The sequence below is a fragment of the Homalodisca vitripennis genome, chromosome 1, assembly GCF_021130785.1.
Source record: "Homalodisca vitripennis isolate AUS2020 chromosome 1, UT_GWSS_2.1, whole genome shotgun sequence".
Classification (NCBI taxonomy): domain Eukaryota; kingdom Metazoa; phylum Arthropoda; class Insecta; order Hemiptera; family Cicadellidae; genus Homalodisca; species Homalodisca vitripennis.
The window spans coordinates 66,404,380-66,426,152 of record NC_060207.1 but is presented as its reverse complement, the minus strand read 5'-3'; the positions used below and the strand labels follow the sequence as shown (position 1 = coordinate 66,426,152).

General features: G+C 29.5%; 1 protein-coding gene across 2 annotated transcripts in view; it reads right to left on the bottom strand.

Moving 5' to 3' along the window:
- LOC124363752 (catalase) overlaps positions 1-21,773 on the bottom strand; it is a 51,047-nt gene that overhangs the window by 9,649 nt on the left and 19,625 nt on the right. For both annotated transcript variants that reach the window (XM_046819022.1, XM_046819017.1), the window contains exons 3-6: positions 7,745-7,889; positions 5,950-6,100; positions 4,722-4,901; positions 2,196-2,387 (exon numbers count right to left, since the gene is read on the bottom strand). In XM_046819022.1, coding sequence (XP_046674978.1) covers positions 2,196-2,387; positions 4,722-4,901; positions 5,950-6,100; positions 7,745-7,889 — 668 coding nt within the window. The remainder of the gene's footprint in view (positions 1-2,195; positions 2,388-4,721; positions 4,902-5,949; positions 6,101-7,744; positions 7,890-21,773) is intronic.

The window sequence follows — 21,773 nt, the reverse complement described above, 5'->3', positions numbered from 1 at the left end:
ATGATATTTTGTAAGGTTTCAATACATTTTGAATGAAAACAAAAAAAATTTGTTCTTTACTCCCTGGAGTTCATTAAGGATAATTTTGCTTACTCTAGTATACACTAGGTAGGATGACGGTTATAGCCGTCAGTACTCCCCAACAGGTTAATAATAAATCTTTAAACATCTTTACTACATTGATAAACTCTTCTGTTTTTTTATGAGTCTACTTTTTTAGACTGTGTTCAAAAACTCCTATCACTTTTAGAAGCAGGACTGGAAGGATTCGTCTGGATTTGATCCATCAGTTTTTGACTTATGTAATGTCAAATTAAAATAGGGATCCACTAAGTGGATATTCAAGCATCGGAATAACCAGATGTTGCATAGTCCTATATCAGGCAAGTCAGAGCCTGATCTAATACTGAGATGCTAGGTTTAGCCAAGAGGTGTTGTGTGTTCTTACATTAAGGTAAGAGGAGCATTTCTCTGACAGAGTGTCAGTTAGGTAGTTAAGCAAACATAAAGACGTTTATGCCAAACGGCATCATATGGGTGATGCAAAACTTCTAAATAGTACTCTAGTGTGTATCAGTCACTTTGGCACATGGTCATGATGGTTTACTCCATTCTAGTACATAAAAACCAGGATAACATCAACTTTGCTTTTAATTTGTCTTCTATTCTTGCCCAGTAATGCTAAGATGTTAAAATGTTTAAAAGTATATAAATAAATTAACAACTATAGCATTAGTAAAAATTTTAAAATTATTATGTCCTTCCAGGTCTATGTCCATAACTATGCTGTTAGTGTAAACTATATGAAAACTAAATTTTACTGAAATATTAATTTTGTGGTGTACATATTTTCACTTGGCAGATAAAACTTTAGCCTTTAAGGTAACATGAATGAGTCATTACAATTATAATTTCTTTTAAGAAAGTTCAGGTTAGCTTTTTAAAGTCCTAATCAATTCAAGTTGCAGTTGTCTCTAATCTGATAACAAGTTCTTTAGAAAACATGGTGGCAACTCTGAGTATGCCCAAACCATTCATTAAAATCTAACAAAACCAGATCAATACTGATTTCTCTCTCTGCTACTAACTCACTGATGGCAATATGTTAATTCTCTACTACAAAACTAAAAACCTTGTGGATAGCTTCAGAATTTTGTGTTGCTATTGGTCTTTTCACTGTCCATTGACAGCTATTTCTAAACCTATTTTGTTACTCTACTCCTTCATTATAACATTCATGGTATCTTCATCAAAGGCCTGTTGGAGTGGTTTCTACTTGAGAACCACAAAGTTTTAGGCAATATTTGTAAGCATGTCACTATTCAATATGATATTGTAATACTGTAATATTGCACAAGACAAACATGCAATAGCATTCAATGTGTAATTGTCAACTGAGTACATAGTGTCCTACGTGACCTACCTATGTATGCAGCTTGTATTAAATGCCTGTTAATGATTTATTGAACAACAGAAAATATTTTGAACATACCTCATACACTCATATTTTTTGGACCTAAATTCTCATCTTCTTTTCATTTGAACAGTTTCTTTATGATAAATTATTACTAGTGATCAAAGTAGCCTAGATGATTGAAATATCAGATTAATTTATAATTTTGTTATACCGGTCTTAAAAGCTCCACCCTCTCTATTAACTTTCTTATGAATAGAGATGGAGTGCTTTACTTTGAGGGATGTTAATATGACCAACTAAGGAGTTTTTTTGACGTATGAAAATTTTTTAATTCTGCCCCCAAAATGGGGTATTTTGGGGAAGTCAAAACTTTTAAATAGGAATCTCTAGCAAGTGATGCCTCATTTTAAAAGTATTATAAAAAGAAGAAGAATGGCCTCAGTTTGCACCATTCTTTTTCTTATATTACTAAAACAATAATAATTATTGTTATTATTGCATTATGATTATAGTTACCATGAACAAAACTAAAATTGTTATCAAATCATTAATGAATTACAATGTTAGGGCTTTAACCAATAAATTTAATAAAAATATCATAAAACCTTTCACTAATACCTCTAAATGAAAACTTTGGCCCCTATTTACTAATATCTCAGAATTGTTTGGCACGAGAAGAGTTAGCTGATAACACTGATTCAACTATTTAAAAACTACTAATATCAGATTTATCCAATAATCACATTGAATATTAAAATTAGATTATGTTCTTCCTGACCTTGGTGAGATCGAATGGGTTCCACTTATAATTCTCTGCCTGTTTGAAGGTCATGATTTGTACATAGAAGGTCCAGGAGGGGAAATCTCCACGAGCGATGGCATTATACAGGTCTCTGATAGAGTAGTCGGGGTCACTACTAGAAAGCTCTGCAGCTTTCCCTGTGTCCAGATTTTTTATTCCTTGGTCTGTCTGAAAAACGTATAATAACTCATTTAAGATGTCACACATACACATATACATGACTTGAGAACAAATTACAAGGTGTGTTCAAAAAGTATCGTGAATTTTGAATTTTCGCAGGTTACATATATTCGAATTTCGATTTTTTTGTGGTGTTATGTTGGTACATATGTCTCTCACTTATGTTGATAATTTCGGCCATTTTGAATGTTCAGTTAATTGTTGACAGCTGCTTTGCTTGCACGTGTTTTGGTTCGTCTTCGATTTTTACCTATTCAAAAAAATGGAACAAAGAACCTGTATCAAATTTTGTGTGAAAAACGAAATTAAATGTGCGGATGCATTCCGAATGTTGACTGTGGCATACGGAGAAGCTACTTTGGACAAAAAAGAGCGTGCCGGATGCCCGAGCACTTCAACAATAGACGAAAAAATTGATGAAGTGAAGAAAATGGTATTGGGCAATCGTCGAATCACCCTTAGAGAAATTGCCGAGGACCTAGGCATATCGATTGGCTCGTGCCATTTGATTTTAATCGATAATTTGGGCATGAGACGGGTCGCCGCAAAATTCGTACCAAAATTGCTCAATTTCGATCAAAAACAGCATCGCATGAACATTGCTAATGAGATGTTGGAATCTGTCCGCGACGACCCGAATTTGCTCCAGAGGGTCATAACTGGTGACGAATCGTGGGTTTATGGTTATGACGTGGAAACCAAAGCTCAATCATCTCAATGGAAGCTGCCGCACGAACCAAGACCGAAAAAAGCACGCCAAGTTCGGTTGAATGTAAAAGTTTTGCTTACAGTTTTCTTCGATTGCAGGGGCGTGGTGCATGATGAGTTCTTGCCACAAGGTAGAACGGTGAATAAGGAATATTACCTGCAAGTTATGCGCAATTTGCGCAAAGCAATCTGCCAGAAACGCCCGAATTTGTGGAAAAACAAAAATTGGCTTTTCCACCACGATAACGCCCCTGCTCACACATCGCTGCTTGTACGTGACTTCTTGGCCAAAAACAACACACTAATGATACCGCAGCCACCGTATTCCCCCAAATCTGGCCCCCTGTGACTTTTTCTTGTTCTCGAAACTGAAGAGGCCCATGAAAGGACGACGCTACACCACGATTGACGAGATAGAGACGGCATCGAAGGAGGAGCTGAACAAGATACAAAAAAATGATTTTTTGAAGTGCTTCGAAGATTGGAAAAAACGTTGGCACAAGTGTATAATATCCCAGGGGGATTTGAAGGGGACAAAATAGATATTCACAAATAAATAAATAATTTTTGAAAATACACAAAATTTGCGATACTTTTTGAACACACCTCGTATGTTGTTTTAAGATGTGAAACAGAGTAAAACTGTACGTCTCAATGAATTATTGTTCTAATGACAAGTCTAGGACAAGATGTGTTGTGTCGTTGAAGAACATATTCACCAGAGAAATACTTTTCTATTTGGTGTTGTTGGCTGATTTCTGCTAATTTCCTACCTTAGTCTTATTAGAAAAAGTTAGGAAAAGAGTAACAGAGTTAAGGGTAACAGTTTGTTAGTACAAAAAACAATCCGTTTGAAGTAATATCAAAAAGAGCAGTGTTAAGTGGTAGCCATGGTTGCGTTCTTGATCCATTGCTATTCTTAATATATATTAAGACATTGGAAATGTAAGTAATCCTAACCAGAAAACTTTATATACAGATTATACGTTTATACTAAATAAACATAAAGCTAGAGGATTTAGAAACCATAGGAAATACACAAATTAATAATATAATGCAATACTTCAATAAAAACTGTTTAACAGTCAATGCAAATAAATCAGTACATTTAAATTTCATTTCAAATAAAAAACATTCCTTTGAAATTCAATTAGCAAAATTGACAATTTAGTGATACCAACTTATGATGAACTTATGTCTTGGACTGGTCATCAACAAACATTTAAATTGGAATTATCATATAATTACTCTTTGTTTAAAGTTATCTAAAATAATATTTATGATTAGAAAACTGTCTCAATTATTCAATGTAAAAGTTCTTAAAATGCTATATTATGCATTTTTACTCCCAATTGGTTTATGGTATTAAAATATGGGGAAATACATTTTTTTAATATTAATACAATTTTGTTGATAAAAAAACAGTAGGTCATGTCCCTGATACTGGTTATAAAGATTCTTGTAAACAACAATGTAAAGAACCTCAAATTATGACAGCCTCTTGTTTAGTTGTGTATATATTGTCACTCTATATGGCTACAGTAAGTAATGTTAAGTAAAAATAGGGCAACTATTTAGGATTACATTTTCACTTCTAAAAACTGAAGTACTTACTTTGTAGTGGAATTTGCAGTAGACTGCTTCATTGGCAGCATTGACCAGTTTGAATGTGTGTGAGCCGTAGCCATTCATGTGTCGGTAGCCATCAGGGATACCTCTGTCTGAGAAGAGGAACATAACCTGATGAGTTGTCTCTGGTCTCAGTGAGATAAAATCCCAGAACATGTCAGGATCCTGAAACAATGTTACTTCAGACATGAATGGATAGAAATGATCAGGCAATCATCTTAAATCACAACATGTTCTATATTTTAATTGAAGGAAATGAATGAGCATTCAAATAAATAAAATGAACTTAATTTAGAAAATTACTTAGTTATCAGTTACCTTTTAAATATATTAAGTTATTTAAATAATTTAGTTCCCATACATGAATTATTTCACATATATATTACACATAGATAAATATACTTAAGTCGTGGGTATTTTAAAAGTCAATTGAATTTCTTCAAATTAAACAGAATATATAAAGTTAAAAAAATAGCTAACTATCTTAATTTATTATTTAGACATAAAATTATATTAAAGATTTTACATATTTAAGAATAAAAAAGTAATTGAAAAGTAGTCATTTTATAGTACATTATACTGGAGGATATTTATACATGGAGATTCCATAGTGAATTCAATAATATTATAATTAGTAAAATATTTTACGAAATTTTTCTGTTATTTTTTAATTTCATTATACTTTATAATAAATATTTGCATTTAATTTTAACAGTAAGTTTGATGATTATATTTATGTTTGATGAACAATACAGAAACATAGAAGATGCAGGAAAATTATAAAATGAACAAAAGGAAAAATAAATAGGAAACATAATAGTTTTTTAAAGAATTGCATGGGGACTAAAATTCAAACAAACACTTAAAAACTGAATTAAAAAAATATCTCCACTACAGTCTGTGTATACATCTTATGTTTCAGGAAATTTATTTCAATGGAATTTTTATTAAGTTATACAAAATTAATCCTTGTTCATTTTAATTGGACATAGCAAAGTAAAGTCCTGGTAGCATTAAATTTAACCACATTTTCAAGGTGAACAATTTAATACTTCTAAGCTTTTACAACAAGTATGAATAAAAACTAGTATAAGAGAAGAAGTTTTGAACTAATATCGGACAAAAAGCCTTTACAGTTTACTTAAAAACATAATTTTAGTGAATGGATACTGTAAGTACTATTTCGGTCAAGTATATACATGTAAGCTAGTACCTTGAGATGGGTCTGAGGGTTGCGCTTCTGGGTATGGATGAAGCTGGGGAACAAGACAGGGTCTCGGACGAAGAAGATCGGAGTGTTGTTGCCTACCAGATCCCAGTTACCATCCTCCGTGTAAAACTTCACAGCAAAACCTCTTGGATCCCTACAACAATCCTACAGTTGTATCAACAGTGCTTTGTGGATAATTTGTTAGATAATTCACATCTAAATTGTATCAATTGTGAATTGGCAACTGATACTGTATTTTTCTTCTCTTGCTGTAAAAGTCGTTCATTTTGGTCTTAACAAAACAGTCAGGGCTCTTTTTAACAAAATGAAAAAATTTGTAGGATAAAAAATGATAGAACTGTTAATATATTGTATTTTAGAAATATGCTTTACGTGAAGCATTGTAGATTAATTTAAAACAAACCTGGTTGCTTTATTACATAATATTAATATATAATTAGTTTTTAGTATTTTTCCAGAAAACTGTACTGTAATTAACCATAAATCCAGTTATATTTAATCACAGTAGAATATGTACTACTAGAGATTAATACATTCTGCCACATCAAACTCAGATGTTACACATTTAGGTACAAATACTGACAGAAAACTTACTGTGCAAACCTGTCTAATAGTGTTTGAATAAAGATTTGATAAACTTTAATTTAAAAATATTAGATCAATTTGTTTCTGATTAGTGCTATTTTAGATTTGAGAGTTTAAAATTTATTTTGGATTATGACATCAATTTTTCGTTTGTTTATTTTGAATATTGACATTTATTTTCTCATTTATGTTATTTTAACCTGTTTAGGAGTGTCAACATCTTAAGGTGTCCACTTTTCATTACTGCTGATGAGTGACACACATACCACATTGAGTGGCCCCGGTAAGTAAATAAAAGAAATTATAATATTAAATCTAAATTGTTCTATTACAAAGAAAATATCAAATTAACATGAAAATCAGAAAATAAACATAAAAATACATACAATACATACAAAATACTGGGTTAGACCTAATAATACCTAATAATACCTAAATGTATTCCTTTAGTGCTGTCCAAATTGACAAAGCCAGCTCAAGAATACCCTGCTCAACCTATTTGCTTCAAATATTACAAATAGGAGTGTAAACTGTCTAGCAAAATAACAAATTAGCAGCTATTGAAATAAGATCAATTCTGTAATGAAATCATTTTATACAGGAAAAATATTTTCATTCTATAAAATACTTCTAATGCAAGTTAGATACACACCATTATGTTCTAATAATACATTTAAAATTGTATGCATTTTGTTTAACCTAAGTTAAACATAAAATTTTCATGGCTTGTGCTGTATTCATAAATGTACAAAAAGTAATATTGAGTTATCTGGTGAATTTTTTAAAAAACAACATGAAATAGTAGCACCATACAACTGGTCTCGTAAATCCGATTTCGGTTATGCCGCACCCGCACTAGTAGTGCTTGCACCCACAGTTGAGAATCTGACAGAGATGTTAGTTTTTGGCCTACATACGAGAACAGGGCAGTCTTGCAGTACTTGATGGTCTCTGGATTAGTACGTGTACGTTTTTTCCTACATACAAGAACAGAGAAGCTTTGCAGAACTTGTTGATCTCTGGGTTTGTACATCTGACTCTGATTGTACCTGACAATCTCAGCAGAGCCGCTCTCTCCGCTAACAGTTGAGAATCTGACAGAAATGTTGGTCTTCTTGCCCACCTCCGAGAACAGGGCAGCTTTGCAGTACTTGGTGATCTCTGGGTTTATACATCTAACCTCTAATAATACCTGACAGTGTCAGCAGAGCCGCTCTCTCCGCCAACAGTTGAGAATCTGACAGAAATGTTGGTCTTCTTGCCCACCTCCGAGAACAGGGCAGCTTTGCAGTACTTGGTGATCTCTGGGTTAGTCACCTCAAAGTAACCAAAAGCACCTAAAAAAAAAAAACAATTTTACTGAATGTTTGATATATATTCATACATATTTAGTTAATTTTTCAAGACTAGCTAAGTTAGTATGCTTTGCATTTATAGCCATATTTAGCAATAAAAAATTGCTTTAACTAGTTCTAGAGATATAAATTTATCTTGAGATTAGGAAACAGAATTTAAGCCTATGTTGTAAAAGTGAAATAAAAATTTCACTTGACAAGTCAATTCCAAACCATTGATTGATTTAAAAGAGAATTGCCCAACTTCCTGATTTTGAAAGTTCTTTGTCTTTTTGATACTTAGTAAAATATATTAGTATATACAGCTTTGTGTTGTGCTACCTCGCTTTGGAGTGTCAAATTCATGTTCTTAGTTTTAATTTTACTTACTTACATACAGTAAACATCCTTGATGACTAACTTTACATTTTAGATTTTTGTTGTTTGATTCCCGATTGCTATATGTCAGTGATTATGGTTATATTTAATGATGCCAAATATCCTGAACAGTCTCATCTTCTCAAGCTATTGTTTACTGACAATACATTTTAAGCAAGGGATTCATAGAGTTAATTCATAGACTCTTTCAAAGAAGCTTATTTGTTTGATATAACAAACTGTCATTTATAAAAACTACTTTAATACAATTTGCAATTTTAGTGTAATTTTTTAAAATCTTAGTGTTTTTTGGACTCTTATGTATTCCACATTTAACTGCTTCCTGGAATGGTCATCTAGTGGATTCAGTTAAAAGTGCCAAAATGCAATGATTTGCTCAAAATAATATTTTTGATCATGAGTCAATTAACAATTCCAGTAGTTTGTTGTTGTGGTAAGTCTTCAATGGGTTAACCAAAGACACTAAAATTTAGATTTTTTTACTTTTTATAAGTTGTAAGGTATAAATTGAACACAAAAGAATCAACACACATTTATTTGCTCAGTTTTTAATTTATTTTGTTGGAAATTGTAATAAACATATTGTTGTCTCCTTTGATAGACAGTAATAATTTCTCTTGTTTCATTTTCCTTGTATTTCTGTTGTTTTTGTTTAGTTTGATTTCATTTTTTTGGAAATCTGCCTCGGATTTGTATCTCTTAATGTATTTAATGTAATATATAAACTTGAGAAAGCAGAAAAATCCAAAAACAAAGAAGAATTGTTATGGATGGATATACAGAAATGTATGTTTTACAAATTATATGTCCTATGTGTTGGCACACATCATGACATCTGCCTATAACCATGACATACCATCACTATCATTGAGAAGAGGTTCTAAAAGTGTAATACTTAATTTATAAAACAATATATTTCAAAATAAAACTTTAACTAAATTTATTTTTATAAGTATAATAGGCATAAAATTATTACTTTATCAACATATTTTAAAATGATTATGTTACCAAAAGTTACAATTTTTATTTGTTACTTTCCTTGAGTAAATTGTTTATAATTAAATGTTGATAAACAGTTGAAAAAGCTATGCATACTTATCCCAATTTCTGTTGATATTCTTTCTCTGGCCATCCCAGATTTGGGATGTAGGCCAATTTGAATATGGCTTGACCAACTGAATACAACTTATAAATCAAGAAATATAAATCTTTAATGGACATATTATATAAAAAATGATGAAACTGTAAACATGACTTACTTGGCTTAGTACCAACTCAACTCACAACACAACATAATAAATCAATCACACGTCTGGTCAATAATCAATAACATCTGTTTACAATACAACAGCTTTTTATCATACATCAGCTTATAATAGAACAACTATTTAAAATACAACAAATAGTTAAAAAATAATACGTATCAGGCTTTCTCTTTAAAATTGCAAGGTATTACGGTGCTTCTAGATCTGGCCGTCATCCATTATCAATGTGTAGTAGAGATGACATTGTTTTTTAACACTCTTCCGAACCTCCACTTTTTTCTCAACTCACAACACAACATAAACCAATCACATTTCTGTTCAACAATCAATAACAGCTGTTCATAATACAACAAAGGGTTAAAAGAGAATACATAACAGGATAGACTTATAGTCGGATATATTATAAGATTGTTTATATCAAAGTTCTATCCATGTTTTACATACCCTGCTTCCCTGAATGAGTGAATTATTGGTTCCCAACAATATTATTTCAGATAAAAATTCGGTTCATAGAACACAACAAATTAAAATAACAGATTGCAGCTGTGACTATTAGGTAAGATTACATCTTATTAATGAAAATAAGAGTTGTATAATATATTTGTGTGCAATCGTAGTAAATAAGCTTGTGAATTCAACAATGTCAGTTTGTAATGCCATAATTCTTGTAATATATTATCATTGACAAATTTCCTTAATCCTGTAATCTCTTCATATTATTCGTCGTTATTAATAAACTTTAAAATTGTGTTACTGTGAAAACACATTGTTTATTTAAACAATTTTTTATTATTAACTCCAAACCAGAAAATAGAGTGGAAAGATTCATTATAATTTCTTAAGGCCAGAAGAGAAACCAGTATGAGTTTATTCACAATTAAGAATCTTTGGATCAAAGTCAAATTGAACCAGAAACTAGTGAAACAAAAGACAACCTGCCACTTAGGCGTGTCTACTCATCTAGGCTGTGTGATTCATATTTTTAATACAAAAGTGACCCTTGGGGCAGGCAAAATAATCAAAGGGGTAATAAGAAGAAGTCTATTATATACATGTTATGAATCTATCAATGTGAAAAACTGGGGTATATTCTAAGAGTAAAAAAACACAAGTTTTAACTCTGTATTTTTTAAATATCTGTTTGGAGTCTGGGCCTTCCAAAGTTAAAAATTAGTGATGTATTTATAATGCTATAGAATCTACACTAATTGGTAAAGTGATAGATGGCTATATCTACACTAATCTGGCTATGGCTACTTGGAGCTGCAATTCTGTCCAGCACGAATCTTCAAAACATCCTCTTATCTACATAACTGGACAGTTATGCCAGCAATTTTTGGCCAAGGATGCTATGTCCTTTAACCATCAAACTTGATTTTCTCGAAAACAATATTTTTCAAATACACTCTTATGATATAGATAAATTTTATAATTCAATATTAGATCTAGTCAATTAGTATACAGAGATACTTTTTAGGTTGAGTTGTATCAGTATCTCTAAAACCATAATCTGTAAAATCACATTTTAACATTTGAGACTATGCCTATTTTAATTTTTATCTTTATTCAATGATTGGGTGTTCTCCCTACAGCAGCACTCCAAATGGTGAATTACAAAATTCAATTTATTACAGCTCCTAAATGAGTGGATTTTTAAAATAAAGACCAAAAAATAAAATCGTCCTACTTGCATTTTAAATCGAAATTAATTATAAAACACAGGCTGTTCTATTACAACAGTTACAGTTGGCCGCTAATTGGAAAATATATGTGATTTTCGAAGTTTTCAAGATTGATTTTTAAAGTAAACAAAAAATTAAGAATGGATCCCTGTTTAATGTTTTTTGTCAGACTTACGGTTTAAAAGATACTGATACAACCACATTAAAAATCACAGAATGATATTTTTTTTAATCAAGAAACCCAATTTTTATGACAATTTCCAAATAGAGTAGCTATTACTGAAATAAACATGAATTTTTTTTCAAACTGATGAATGTTTTGAAAAATATTTCATAGAAAAAATTGTTATGAAGGTTCAAATAAACTGTGTGAATTTACTTAGTAAATACTAAGTAAATAACTAGAGGCAAGCAGAACATAAAAGTGAACCACTTTTCTCTATTTCCTCCATTAGTTGTTACTCTGAAAGTTCCCACGATTCTTTCCACCTACAAAAAAGTGAAAACTATTTATTGAAAATCTCAGAGTAGTAAAAATTGTTGTCGCTTCAATAGGGAAGCATATCATAACCAGCTGAACATTAGAAGATAACAGAATGGTAAACAACAAAATGATGAGACTATACTTGTACATTACTACAGTAGTACAGTTCAATCACACATTCACTTTTATAATCAATCATATTCTTTGAATTGAAAAAATTTACTTTACTTAATAGTTTATTTCAGTATTGTAAATCCAAATACTACCAACAAAAAGTGCTAACATGAAAGTCTCACATTTCCAATTTCAGCCCATTAAATATTACTAACTTTGGACATTTTTTTGAATAAAGTTAAAATGGTAAACTCACTTTGGGCTACACAATAATAACAGAATTCTTTTAATAAATCAAGTGGGTAAAAAAAATCAAGCTACAAAAGTTCTTAAATATAATCTGATGAAATAAATACTTATATTTAATCTGTGGTAATCTATTTTATGTTTTATATTTAATACAAGTTTAAGTTATAAAATAAATTATGAATACTTGTAAATACATACTATGCATGTCAAATCTAAACTCTTGTAAAAACTGGATATTAAAACTTTATAATTATTTCAGAATATATGCAATTAAATAAATTAGTTATGATGATTCATTTGTGCACTGATAAGTAATATTTTTTTAATATTTATTAGTTCAATTTTTATATTAGAATGTAAAAGCCCATTATTTTATTCAGTTTATTCCTAAAGAATGAGTATGTCATGTTTAGTTTTACCAAATTATAAAAATTTGTGAACATAAAAACTTTTATCGTCTTGGTAAACCAATTTATAATAGTTTTTGTATGCGGTTATGTACAATGAATGTTGAAATTTCATTCATCTATAAGGTGATGTATTTCATAAATTACTGAAAACTTTGTTATTTTATCTAGGCGGTTTAAGTAGAAAGCTTATTAAGAAATACGGGTCATAAATTGTTAGATCAGATAGTGGGACTTGCAATGGTATTTTACATTTGTTAACCATTTATTTTAATGGGATACTCTAGTTGCTACCAAGAAATATTATGAAACTTCTATGTTCAGATCTTGTGACCTACAAAATCTTCACCATTGTAAATACATAGCGCTTACATAAGTTTTATACACAGCATTTAATTATTTAACTTTGTTATTGACAATGGATGATTTGAAAGAATAATAGAATTTCATACATGTGCCATCATTGTATGTGAAAAATAGAATACTATGTTTCAAGGATTGAAATTAACCATTTTCTTCATGTGTCACAAACCCATTATACATAAGGTGTGCAATTAAAACTTTAAACTAAAAAGTGTGACAATGGAAATTGTGTGGCTATAATATCTTTCCCGTTGTAAATACATCAAGAGCTTACACCTTATTTATTATTTATAATTAAAAAGTACTTAAATTTAATCTATGGTAATCTATTTTATGTATTCTATTTAATACAAGTTTAAATTATAAAATCAGTAAAGAATACTGGAATAAACATATGATGCTTATCAAATTTAAACTCTTGCATAAACAAAATAATTTACATTTTATAATTATTTTAGTATACGTGCCATTATGTAAATATGAATTAGGTAGATTAATATGTACTGATAAGCAATCTTTTCTAAATATTTATTAATTCAATTTTTATATCAGAATTTAAATCTCACTATTTTATTTTAATTCAATTTCTAAAGTATTAATACACCATGTTTATATTTACAAAATCAAAAAAATTATGTAAGCACAAATTGCTTCTATCATCTTGATAAACCAATTTATAATAGTTCTTGTTGTTTTATATTCGGTTACAATTAATGGTGAAATTTCTTTCATCTAACTCAAGTTGTTTCATAAACTACTGATAACTTTGTTATTTTAAGTGTGCGGTTGAAGTAAAAAGCTTAGAAATAGTTGTTAAAAAATGATTAGATCAGATAGTGGCAGTGAACCAAGAGTACTTTAAATTTGTCAACTATTTCTTTTTATGGAATACTCTAGCTATTACTGACAATATTGTGAAACTTCTTTGCATCATCTTGTGACCTACAAAATCTTCAACTGTAAATGTATCAAGGGCTTACTCAATATTATTTTATTATTTAAAAAGTTCTTAAATATAATATTATAAGTATTTAAATGTAGTCTATGGTAATCTATTTTGTTTTTCATTTTATAATAGCTAAATAAAACAATGTCCTTAACAAAATAAATACTAAATTTTATTATTTATTACAATGCAAAATACTCGTACATCATGCTATGGACAACATGGTTATTAAAATGAATTCAGACATAATTAGTTTTGGTACTTACTTAGGGTAATGAAATAAAAATTAATAAACTATCAATAAAACATTTATCATGCTTTATTACTGTTGAAATATTATGTTATTGATTGTTTTGGTATTAATGATAATACCTTCAAAAATATAAATTTAAAATAGAACAGATGTATAAATTTAGTGTTTGTTATGATGTTTAACTAACACAATTTATAGAATAAAAATCTATATAAATTCAGAAGCCTAAATAAGACAACCAGTATTTATGACTTTATGGTCTTTCTACCAATATATATATATATATATATATATATATATATATATATATATATATATATATACAATATATATATACATTTTATAGGAACTGTTTACTTAATAAAATATTGAAACAAAAAGTATATCAAGTGTTAAAAACTTTGTTAAACTTTTATCTTATTGACATCTAGATGACATGAAAGGATAACAGGATTTACATCATTTGCCATTGTTGTATGATATAAGAATACAACACTGTGTTTTTTTTTAAAAACAACAGAACAAGTTGTACGTCAACAAATCCAAAAATATACCTTAGGGTCATAGTAGTGAGAAGGAGCATAAACTACAAGAATGTTTGTTCTTTATCTTAAAGTCACTGTGTCTTCAAATTTTATTGGCTGAGGATTTTTTGGCTGTTACAATTTGTTTAGATTAGTTAATTTTTTTTAAATATTGATATCCAAATTGGCCTAACTTCAACAGAAGGTTGATTTTGCTAGTTTTATGAATGAAACCTCAATTAGATTACATATTTTTAAAAGATTTTGTGTGTGGTATTTTTAAAAGTAAATTTACCTTAATAGCATTTGTACTTAAATGTTGAGGATATTAGGTTAAACTGAATGAGGAAGACAATAAGAATAAACATAAAGTTCTTGTCTAGAGATAAATGAATCTCATTCAACACACTTTTAAGAAAAGTGTCTAGATGACATTTGAAAGAAAATAGATCTTTGCTGGCCGAAGATGAGAAACTTCCCTCCTCCCCATTGCAGTTATACCTTAAGCTGGAATACAAAATAATACTTAAGGATGGATGGATCTTATTACTTGCTAATTAATAAAAATAAAAATTCACTTGCTGAACATAAAGGAGTTTATTAATCACAACCAAAAAAATAAACTAACACTTTTCTAATAAATTTCTGCTCTCCTCAACTTAATATAGCGTTACATCAATGTATGTTTTGGCTTCAGTACATACTGATTATTCTTTATCAGACTAATTTGATTACGTGACTTAATTTTTGAAAGTACTTGGTAAAGTTCAGCACAATCAATATGCCAGTCGTAAAATGGTAATAATCACAGGCTTCTGATAGACACAAGCTCCAAACTCAGACTGCCACCCGGACAACGAGCAAGTTTGAACAGAGAAACAAAATACAAGAATATCAACAAAACCAGTAAAGAGCTGCCCGCTCCACACCGTGGTTGTGAGATAACCAAGATGATGGCAGCGAACAACTACCAATCATTTAATTTGCATATTGCCTCTTGAGAGCCTAATTTCCTAGGATAGTTGCAGTTAAACACGAAAATAAACTACACCCCAAAATTACATTAACTTTACAAATGGTACACAAGTTTATATTGTAAAGAATGACATTTTTTATTTGAAGGAGATGTTGGGTAATACCTGACAAGGATGGCAATAACTGATAATGAATCCAGCTATAAATACATACAAAGAATTGTAACTATCTGCTAGCTTTATTTTTCAGCCTGGTTATCCCAAATTTTGACATAATGAATTCTTTTGAAATTCTTTTTATAATGTTCTTAGTGATACTTGGTTTATATCTGGTTATGAATAGAACATTTTTTCACCGACAATGAGCCTTTCCGTGTTACACTAACAGATAATAAGAATGAAAGCTTGTGTATTATTTTGCAACAAAGTTCTGCTATTTTTTACAATTTCTGTACGTAACAGTAGATGGCTTTTATCAGTCGAATTTTAACTGTTCTGACTAGAACTCAATTGCACCATTTAGGAGGAACACAAAATAATTCTGTTTGGTAATGGCCAAAACTTACATACAAACGTATGAAGGAACATTATTCAAAAATTATTTCTTTTTACTTGGAAACAGACATTTCCATTGAAATACAAAATTTTATCTGTTTCACTATAACAATATTACATATATAGCTTAGAAAACAAAAAGTGATGTACCATATTATTTATACGCAATAATGAATATTTTGTAAGTCAATTGATTTATGCAAGTTTCCCAATGTAGTCATTGTTCCATACACAGAATTATTTAATCAAGTTAAAGTGCTATTGCACTCACCTTATCTAATCTTATGTTGAATAACATTATTTCTATTCTTCGTTTTTGTTTTTGTTTTGTTTTAGTTTTTTAAAGAACATAAAATACAACGGTTATCAATGTCAGTTTTCCTCATGATGAATATTATCTTAGTGGCGCCAAAAGATAGCACTACACATAAAAAGGTTGTAAAAGTGTCCTATAGTTGAAATTCAATTATAAAAATTAACATCAACAACTAGTTATATCAAACTTTAGTTACAACTAACAATTAATGTTAATGAAACAAAAACATTTTAACACACAATTACTGAAAAACATTCATTAACTACCAGTTCCCATGGCTTTGCATGCATTTTCGTAGGCTTTGCACTTGTATAAGCACTTCTGGTTCGAGTAAATTATATTTCAGACACCAAAATTCAGTTTGTATTGTTACCATGATAGAGAAAAATATCAAAAAGTTTATATTTATGGCCATTGTAGTGTATTCTGGTCTTAGCATTTTTTGTGTCATAGTTGATTTTTCCTTGTTTCTCCAATCAAGGATATATGGTACACATACATACACAAGTGTGACACGCCTACGTCTGTCAAAGGACAACCAAGATGGGTTATAAACAGTTTTTTAATTTATAGTAAATTAACAGTTTACTACAAATTCATGGATTCGTACTTTTTTTAATCGAAGGACCTAGTCTTCTTATTGAAAGCATATGTGATTTAACATGGAGCCCTATAATATTTTTCAAACACAAGCAGGCCTATACCTGGTACTTATTATTTCAGTGTCCATGTTTAACAGATTCAAAAGTTAAATAGAATTTTTACACAGTCTTAGTTCAGGTGTGCGCGCGTAGGAACATGCATTTCCGGTTTGAATTAATCACATTTCAGATGCCACAGTTGAACTTGCCTACCCTTATTAAGAAAATATGTACATATAATACAAAGGTCTCAAAACTTACTTTGGTCAAAAAAACGTTAATTACGAATGTTTTTATTACTTTGAGTCTAAGGTATTTTCATTTGATTTTGTCTATGACTGAAAAGTTACTGTGGTCAAAAAGTGTATACTACGGCCATTTAAATTAACATCCAGTCTAATTTGTTTACAGTTTCACAATTGAGTTTGTGTTATATATATACGTATATATGTAGATCTTGGAAACCAACTTAGATAAAGATTTTCTACTTCCGATCTACAATGTTTCTGGTGCTATAATTGATTTTTATTTCTTTTTTCACTCTGATTATGAAAATATATAAATACGTAAGCTAAAAGACTGTTTTGGTCAATACTCATCTTTCTGTTGATTATGTTTTGCCCCGGTGTAAGAGAAAGAGTGAACAAATCACAAATCCTTGAAACTACGTCCATGTAACATTTCAAAATAATCATTTATAATAAGATTGCATGATATAAACCTGTTGTTTTTAAGACTGCAATCTTGAAAAGAATAGCTCGTTGAGTGTAAATGAGTGTCTATTCCTATGTTTTTCTTTAAGGTATAGTAAAAATATAATACACAATGTCAAGGGAGCCAACCAGTTTTAAGTAATTACTATGCAAACACTCATAGCTTTGTTCATTAAGGTGGGTTTTATAACAGCATCTAAACAGCATTTACCATGCCTTAAATGGTTTAGATTTGTCACTGGTGGAATCTGTAGTAAAAATTAAATAGTAGCTTCATCTTTGCAATCTGCATTACACTAATGATCTAAAATTACCGTTGTACATCTAAAATTGAAGTATAAACAAATGTTTCTGCCTCTTTAGCACTTAAGTTGAAAGTGTGACCAGCGGTTTACCATTTGATAGATTCAAATTATGTTTCATAAGTATTATCATTATTTTTTTCAAATTCTAAAGTATTTCAATATATTTAAAATATTTTTCCAATTTTTCTCTCCATATACCTTTCTTGGACTGCAACTAATGTTATTAAAAAAAAGAATTAGATGAACTGGTCCAGCCGTTCTCTAGATTAGCGCTTAGCAACAAATTTAGCGATTCATTTTTTTACAAGAAATTAACTGTGCCTTTGATATCTGCATTGTAGTACTTACCAAGAATTGCATAATTAATATTTGCTCAAATGTCAGTTAAAAGTGCATTTTTACTTTCTTATCTGGACATTTTCTTTCTTTGTGTTCAACAGTGATTGCAGAAAAAGTTTAAATAAGAAGTGTTGTTACTATCAAGCTTACTCTACATGCTTTCAAGACTATACATATAAATAAATTGCAAATAGTGGTTAAATTAATTAAACATATTGTTATGCTGTAATAAAACAATGTTTACACAGAACAGTTGATTACATTTAACAGGTTTTTTATCTATACTGTTATATAAAAACCTTTTGCTTTTTCTATTCACTAGACATTTTTTCTGTTAACTTATGATGTTTTAATAGCTATTCTTCGTTATGGAGTGAAAATGAATCCAACAAATCAGAGATCATTATAATCGGTACAACGATTCTTAAGTTGTAAATAGTGTAAGTAAACTGACTTTGTTATATGTATATAGATTACCAAACACTTGGAACTATTTATAAATGATCTGAGTAAACTTTTAAAAAGACCCACCCAGTCTGGACCAAAACTAAAAAATTCTGTTGTTCAGGTACATGAGTGGCCGGCCCTTCAGAATCTGAACAGCAAATATTCTCAGAAATCCGGCATAACAATTTTTTTCAAAAATATCTTGAATAAATTCATTAAGCAGTCAAATCTGAAATTAAGCAGTGTTATGGAGGCCCGTATTGATAGTATAGTTTTTTTTTTTTCAGTTTTGTTTGATCAAATATTTTCTGATCTTCAAGAGAAAAATACATTTATACTTGAACATTTGAGCAATTAAATTTAATATAACATAAATTTAAATACTTTCATCACATTTTTAAAGTGTGTTGAAGTGCAATACAAAACACATTACAAGAACCTATTTTAATGAAATTTGTTTATGTTATAATTATAATAGGACAATCAAATATAACTATTTAAAATATTAACATGAAGATACATGATGCAAGGGAAAAATGCATTTTTAACCAATTTGTTTTTTATTTGTATTTTTTAGTTACAATGTGTGTTTACACATTTAAATGTAATTTATGTTTGAAATGTTGGATGAGAAATGTCTGACTTTCCACATATGTAACCACGTCATACTTTGCTTGAGCTCTAACCTGGAATTACGAGGTTAAGTATATAGCAGTATTTTAGACATGTACCAAAGTTACAAAAAAATACGAGTGAAATATAAACCAAACAGTGTGTATTCTTGTTAGATTATTTTGGGTCGATAGTTAATACTATATAATAAGGAATAGTTGTTAAAATTGTAGACATTCATTGAGGATTGTGTGAAGTATACACTTCTATAAACAAAACATTACTATTGTTAAAACAAGCAAAATATTACTGGTGTAAGTTTTCCAGGAACCTTTTTCACAAGGTGTTGTGAAACCATGGCAGCTGGTCATTATCAACTCTGCCTTGCATCAATAAGCATACAATCAAGGTCAAGAATAAACTGCATGTCATCACGAAACTAGCTTACTCTGCCCTCAACATTCCTCTGGTATCAGTCAATGTCATTAAAAATAACTATCTACACTTTTTATTAGAAAAGTGTATCATATCAAAAGTGATTTTTTTTAGTTATTGGAATAACAACTATTTCATTTTTGGAGTACTTTTCAAAGTCAGATACATAATTTTATAGCACAGCAACACAATAAACCAGACATTTAAAACATTTTACATTTAACAAATTTAGAATAAATACCTATATGGTTTTAAATATATGTGTTTATTTACAGTCTAAAGACAATATTTTGTTATTTCATAATTCTTTGAGGACCAATTAAATTATATTGCAATTTTTAGATTAAAAGATTAATAAAACCATAACTAATACAAATCCAAAATATAAATTTATGAACTGTTGAGTCGGACTCGTGAAAAGAGAGAATTGTACTGACTGACTAAATTTGAGCACAACTACATACAACATACTTTACTAACATAATTTCTGTTATCAATAACACTATCTGAAATTGTTTGAAAACCCAACATACAAGACTACAATGATATAGAACAATGTATCTATTAGACAGAGTACTACTATCAAATTAATTATAAACAATTTGAAGAAAAATTTAAATAACCAGTCATATAAAGTATAGCTAATTACTATCAATAAATGTTTAGACAATAGCATAACATGCATAAAATATCATTTTTATCATTTTGATTGATTAGAATCCTCTGCAATAATTTTATTTTAATTTAAAATTTAAAAACATGTTTGTTTTTTATTTATTTATATAATTAGTATATTAGATACATATTTAATTATGTACATATCATTTTGCATAATTTTGTACACAATTTACGAGCATTCTGTGCAAATAATTCATGTCTATATTTATCAATTGAATAAATTTATAATACAATTTTTGTTTCAGAACCTTCTCTCAGTACAAATAACAAACCAACAAGTAATACTACTACCAAACAAGTAGACCAAGCATCTCTCCTTAAGTATTTCATATTTCATATTTAACCCAGATTCACAAGTTTAGTTTCACCAATTTTCACAAATTGCCTTCTGTGACATGAACAGTAAATAAACCATATCGAAGAATGTTTTTAGTGACCTTTATAATCGTTTATCACTTTCATAGTTTGCCAGTTGACAAAGTAACATGTGACTACGATAATCCATTATTTACGCCAAGGTGACATATATTTTTCACATGACTTTATTGTGTGTCTATTCCTCATTGTAGGTCTCCTTTTATATCTACTCAATGCCAATATAAAAAGGCTGCCCTTGAAGTAACCATAACTGATTTATTGAACCAAGAACAAACAATTAAAATATTTTTAGACCACACTTAGTTACTTTTAAAAATATTACATTCTAATATCATAAATAATTCTTCATGTCCCTATTCAAATATAATTATAGCATACACACTTCTATTGCAAATTCTTTAAACAAAAATAACGATAAGTCCATTCTTACACTGTTGTTTATTTACGAGAGTTACAAGGTGAACCAAAGGCTGGTTACTGTTTCGAAAAAAAAGTTACAATTCAACAATAATTAATTCAAAGTATAAACAACCAGAGGCAATCAAACAAGAATCAAAACAGTTCACTAATTATTAACATGCAAATAAATTAAACAGCTAAATAGGTAACCAAGCATGTGTTTACTCTCCGAACAATTGATTCTATGTATTAATCCCAACAAATAATGGCTATTATAATTTCTTTTCTGAAATCTTTTGTTTTTCCAGTAAACAGCATGACACATATTACAGACAAAAAATTGCAATACAACACAACATTGTTAATCATGGAGAGACATTTTTATGAACAAATATTACAAAATAAAACA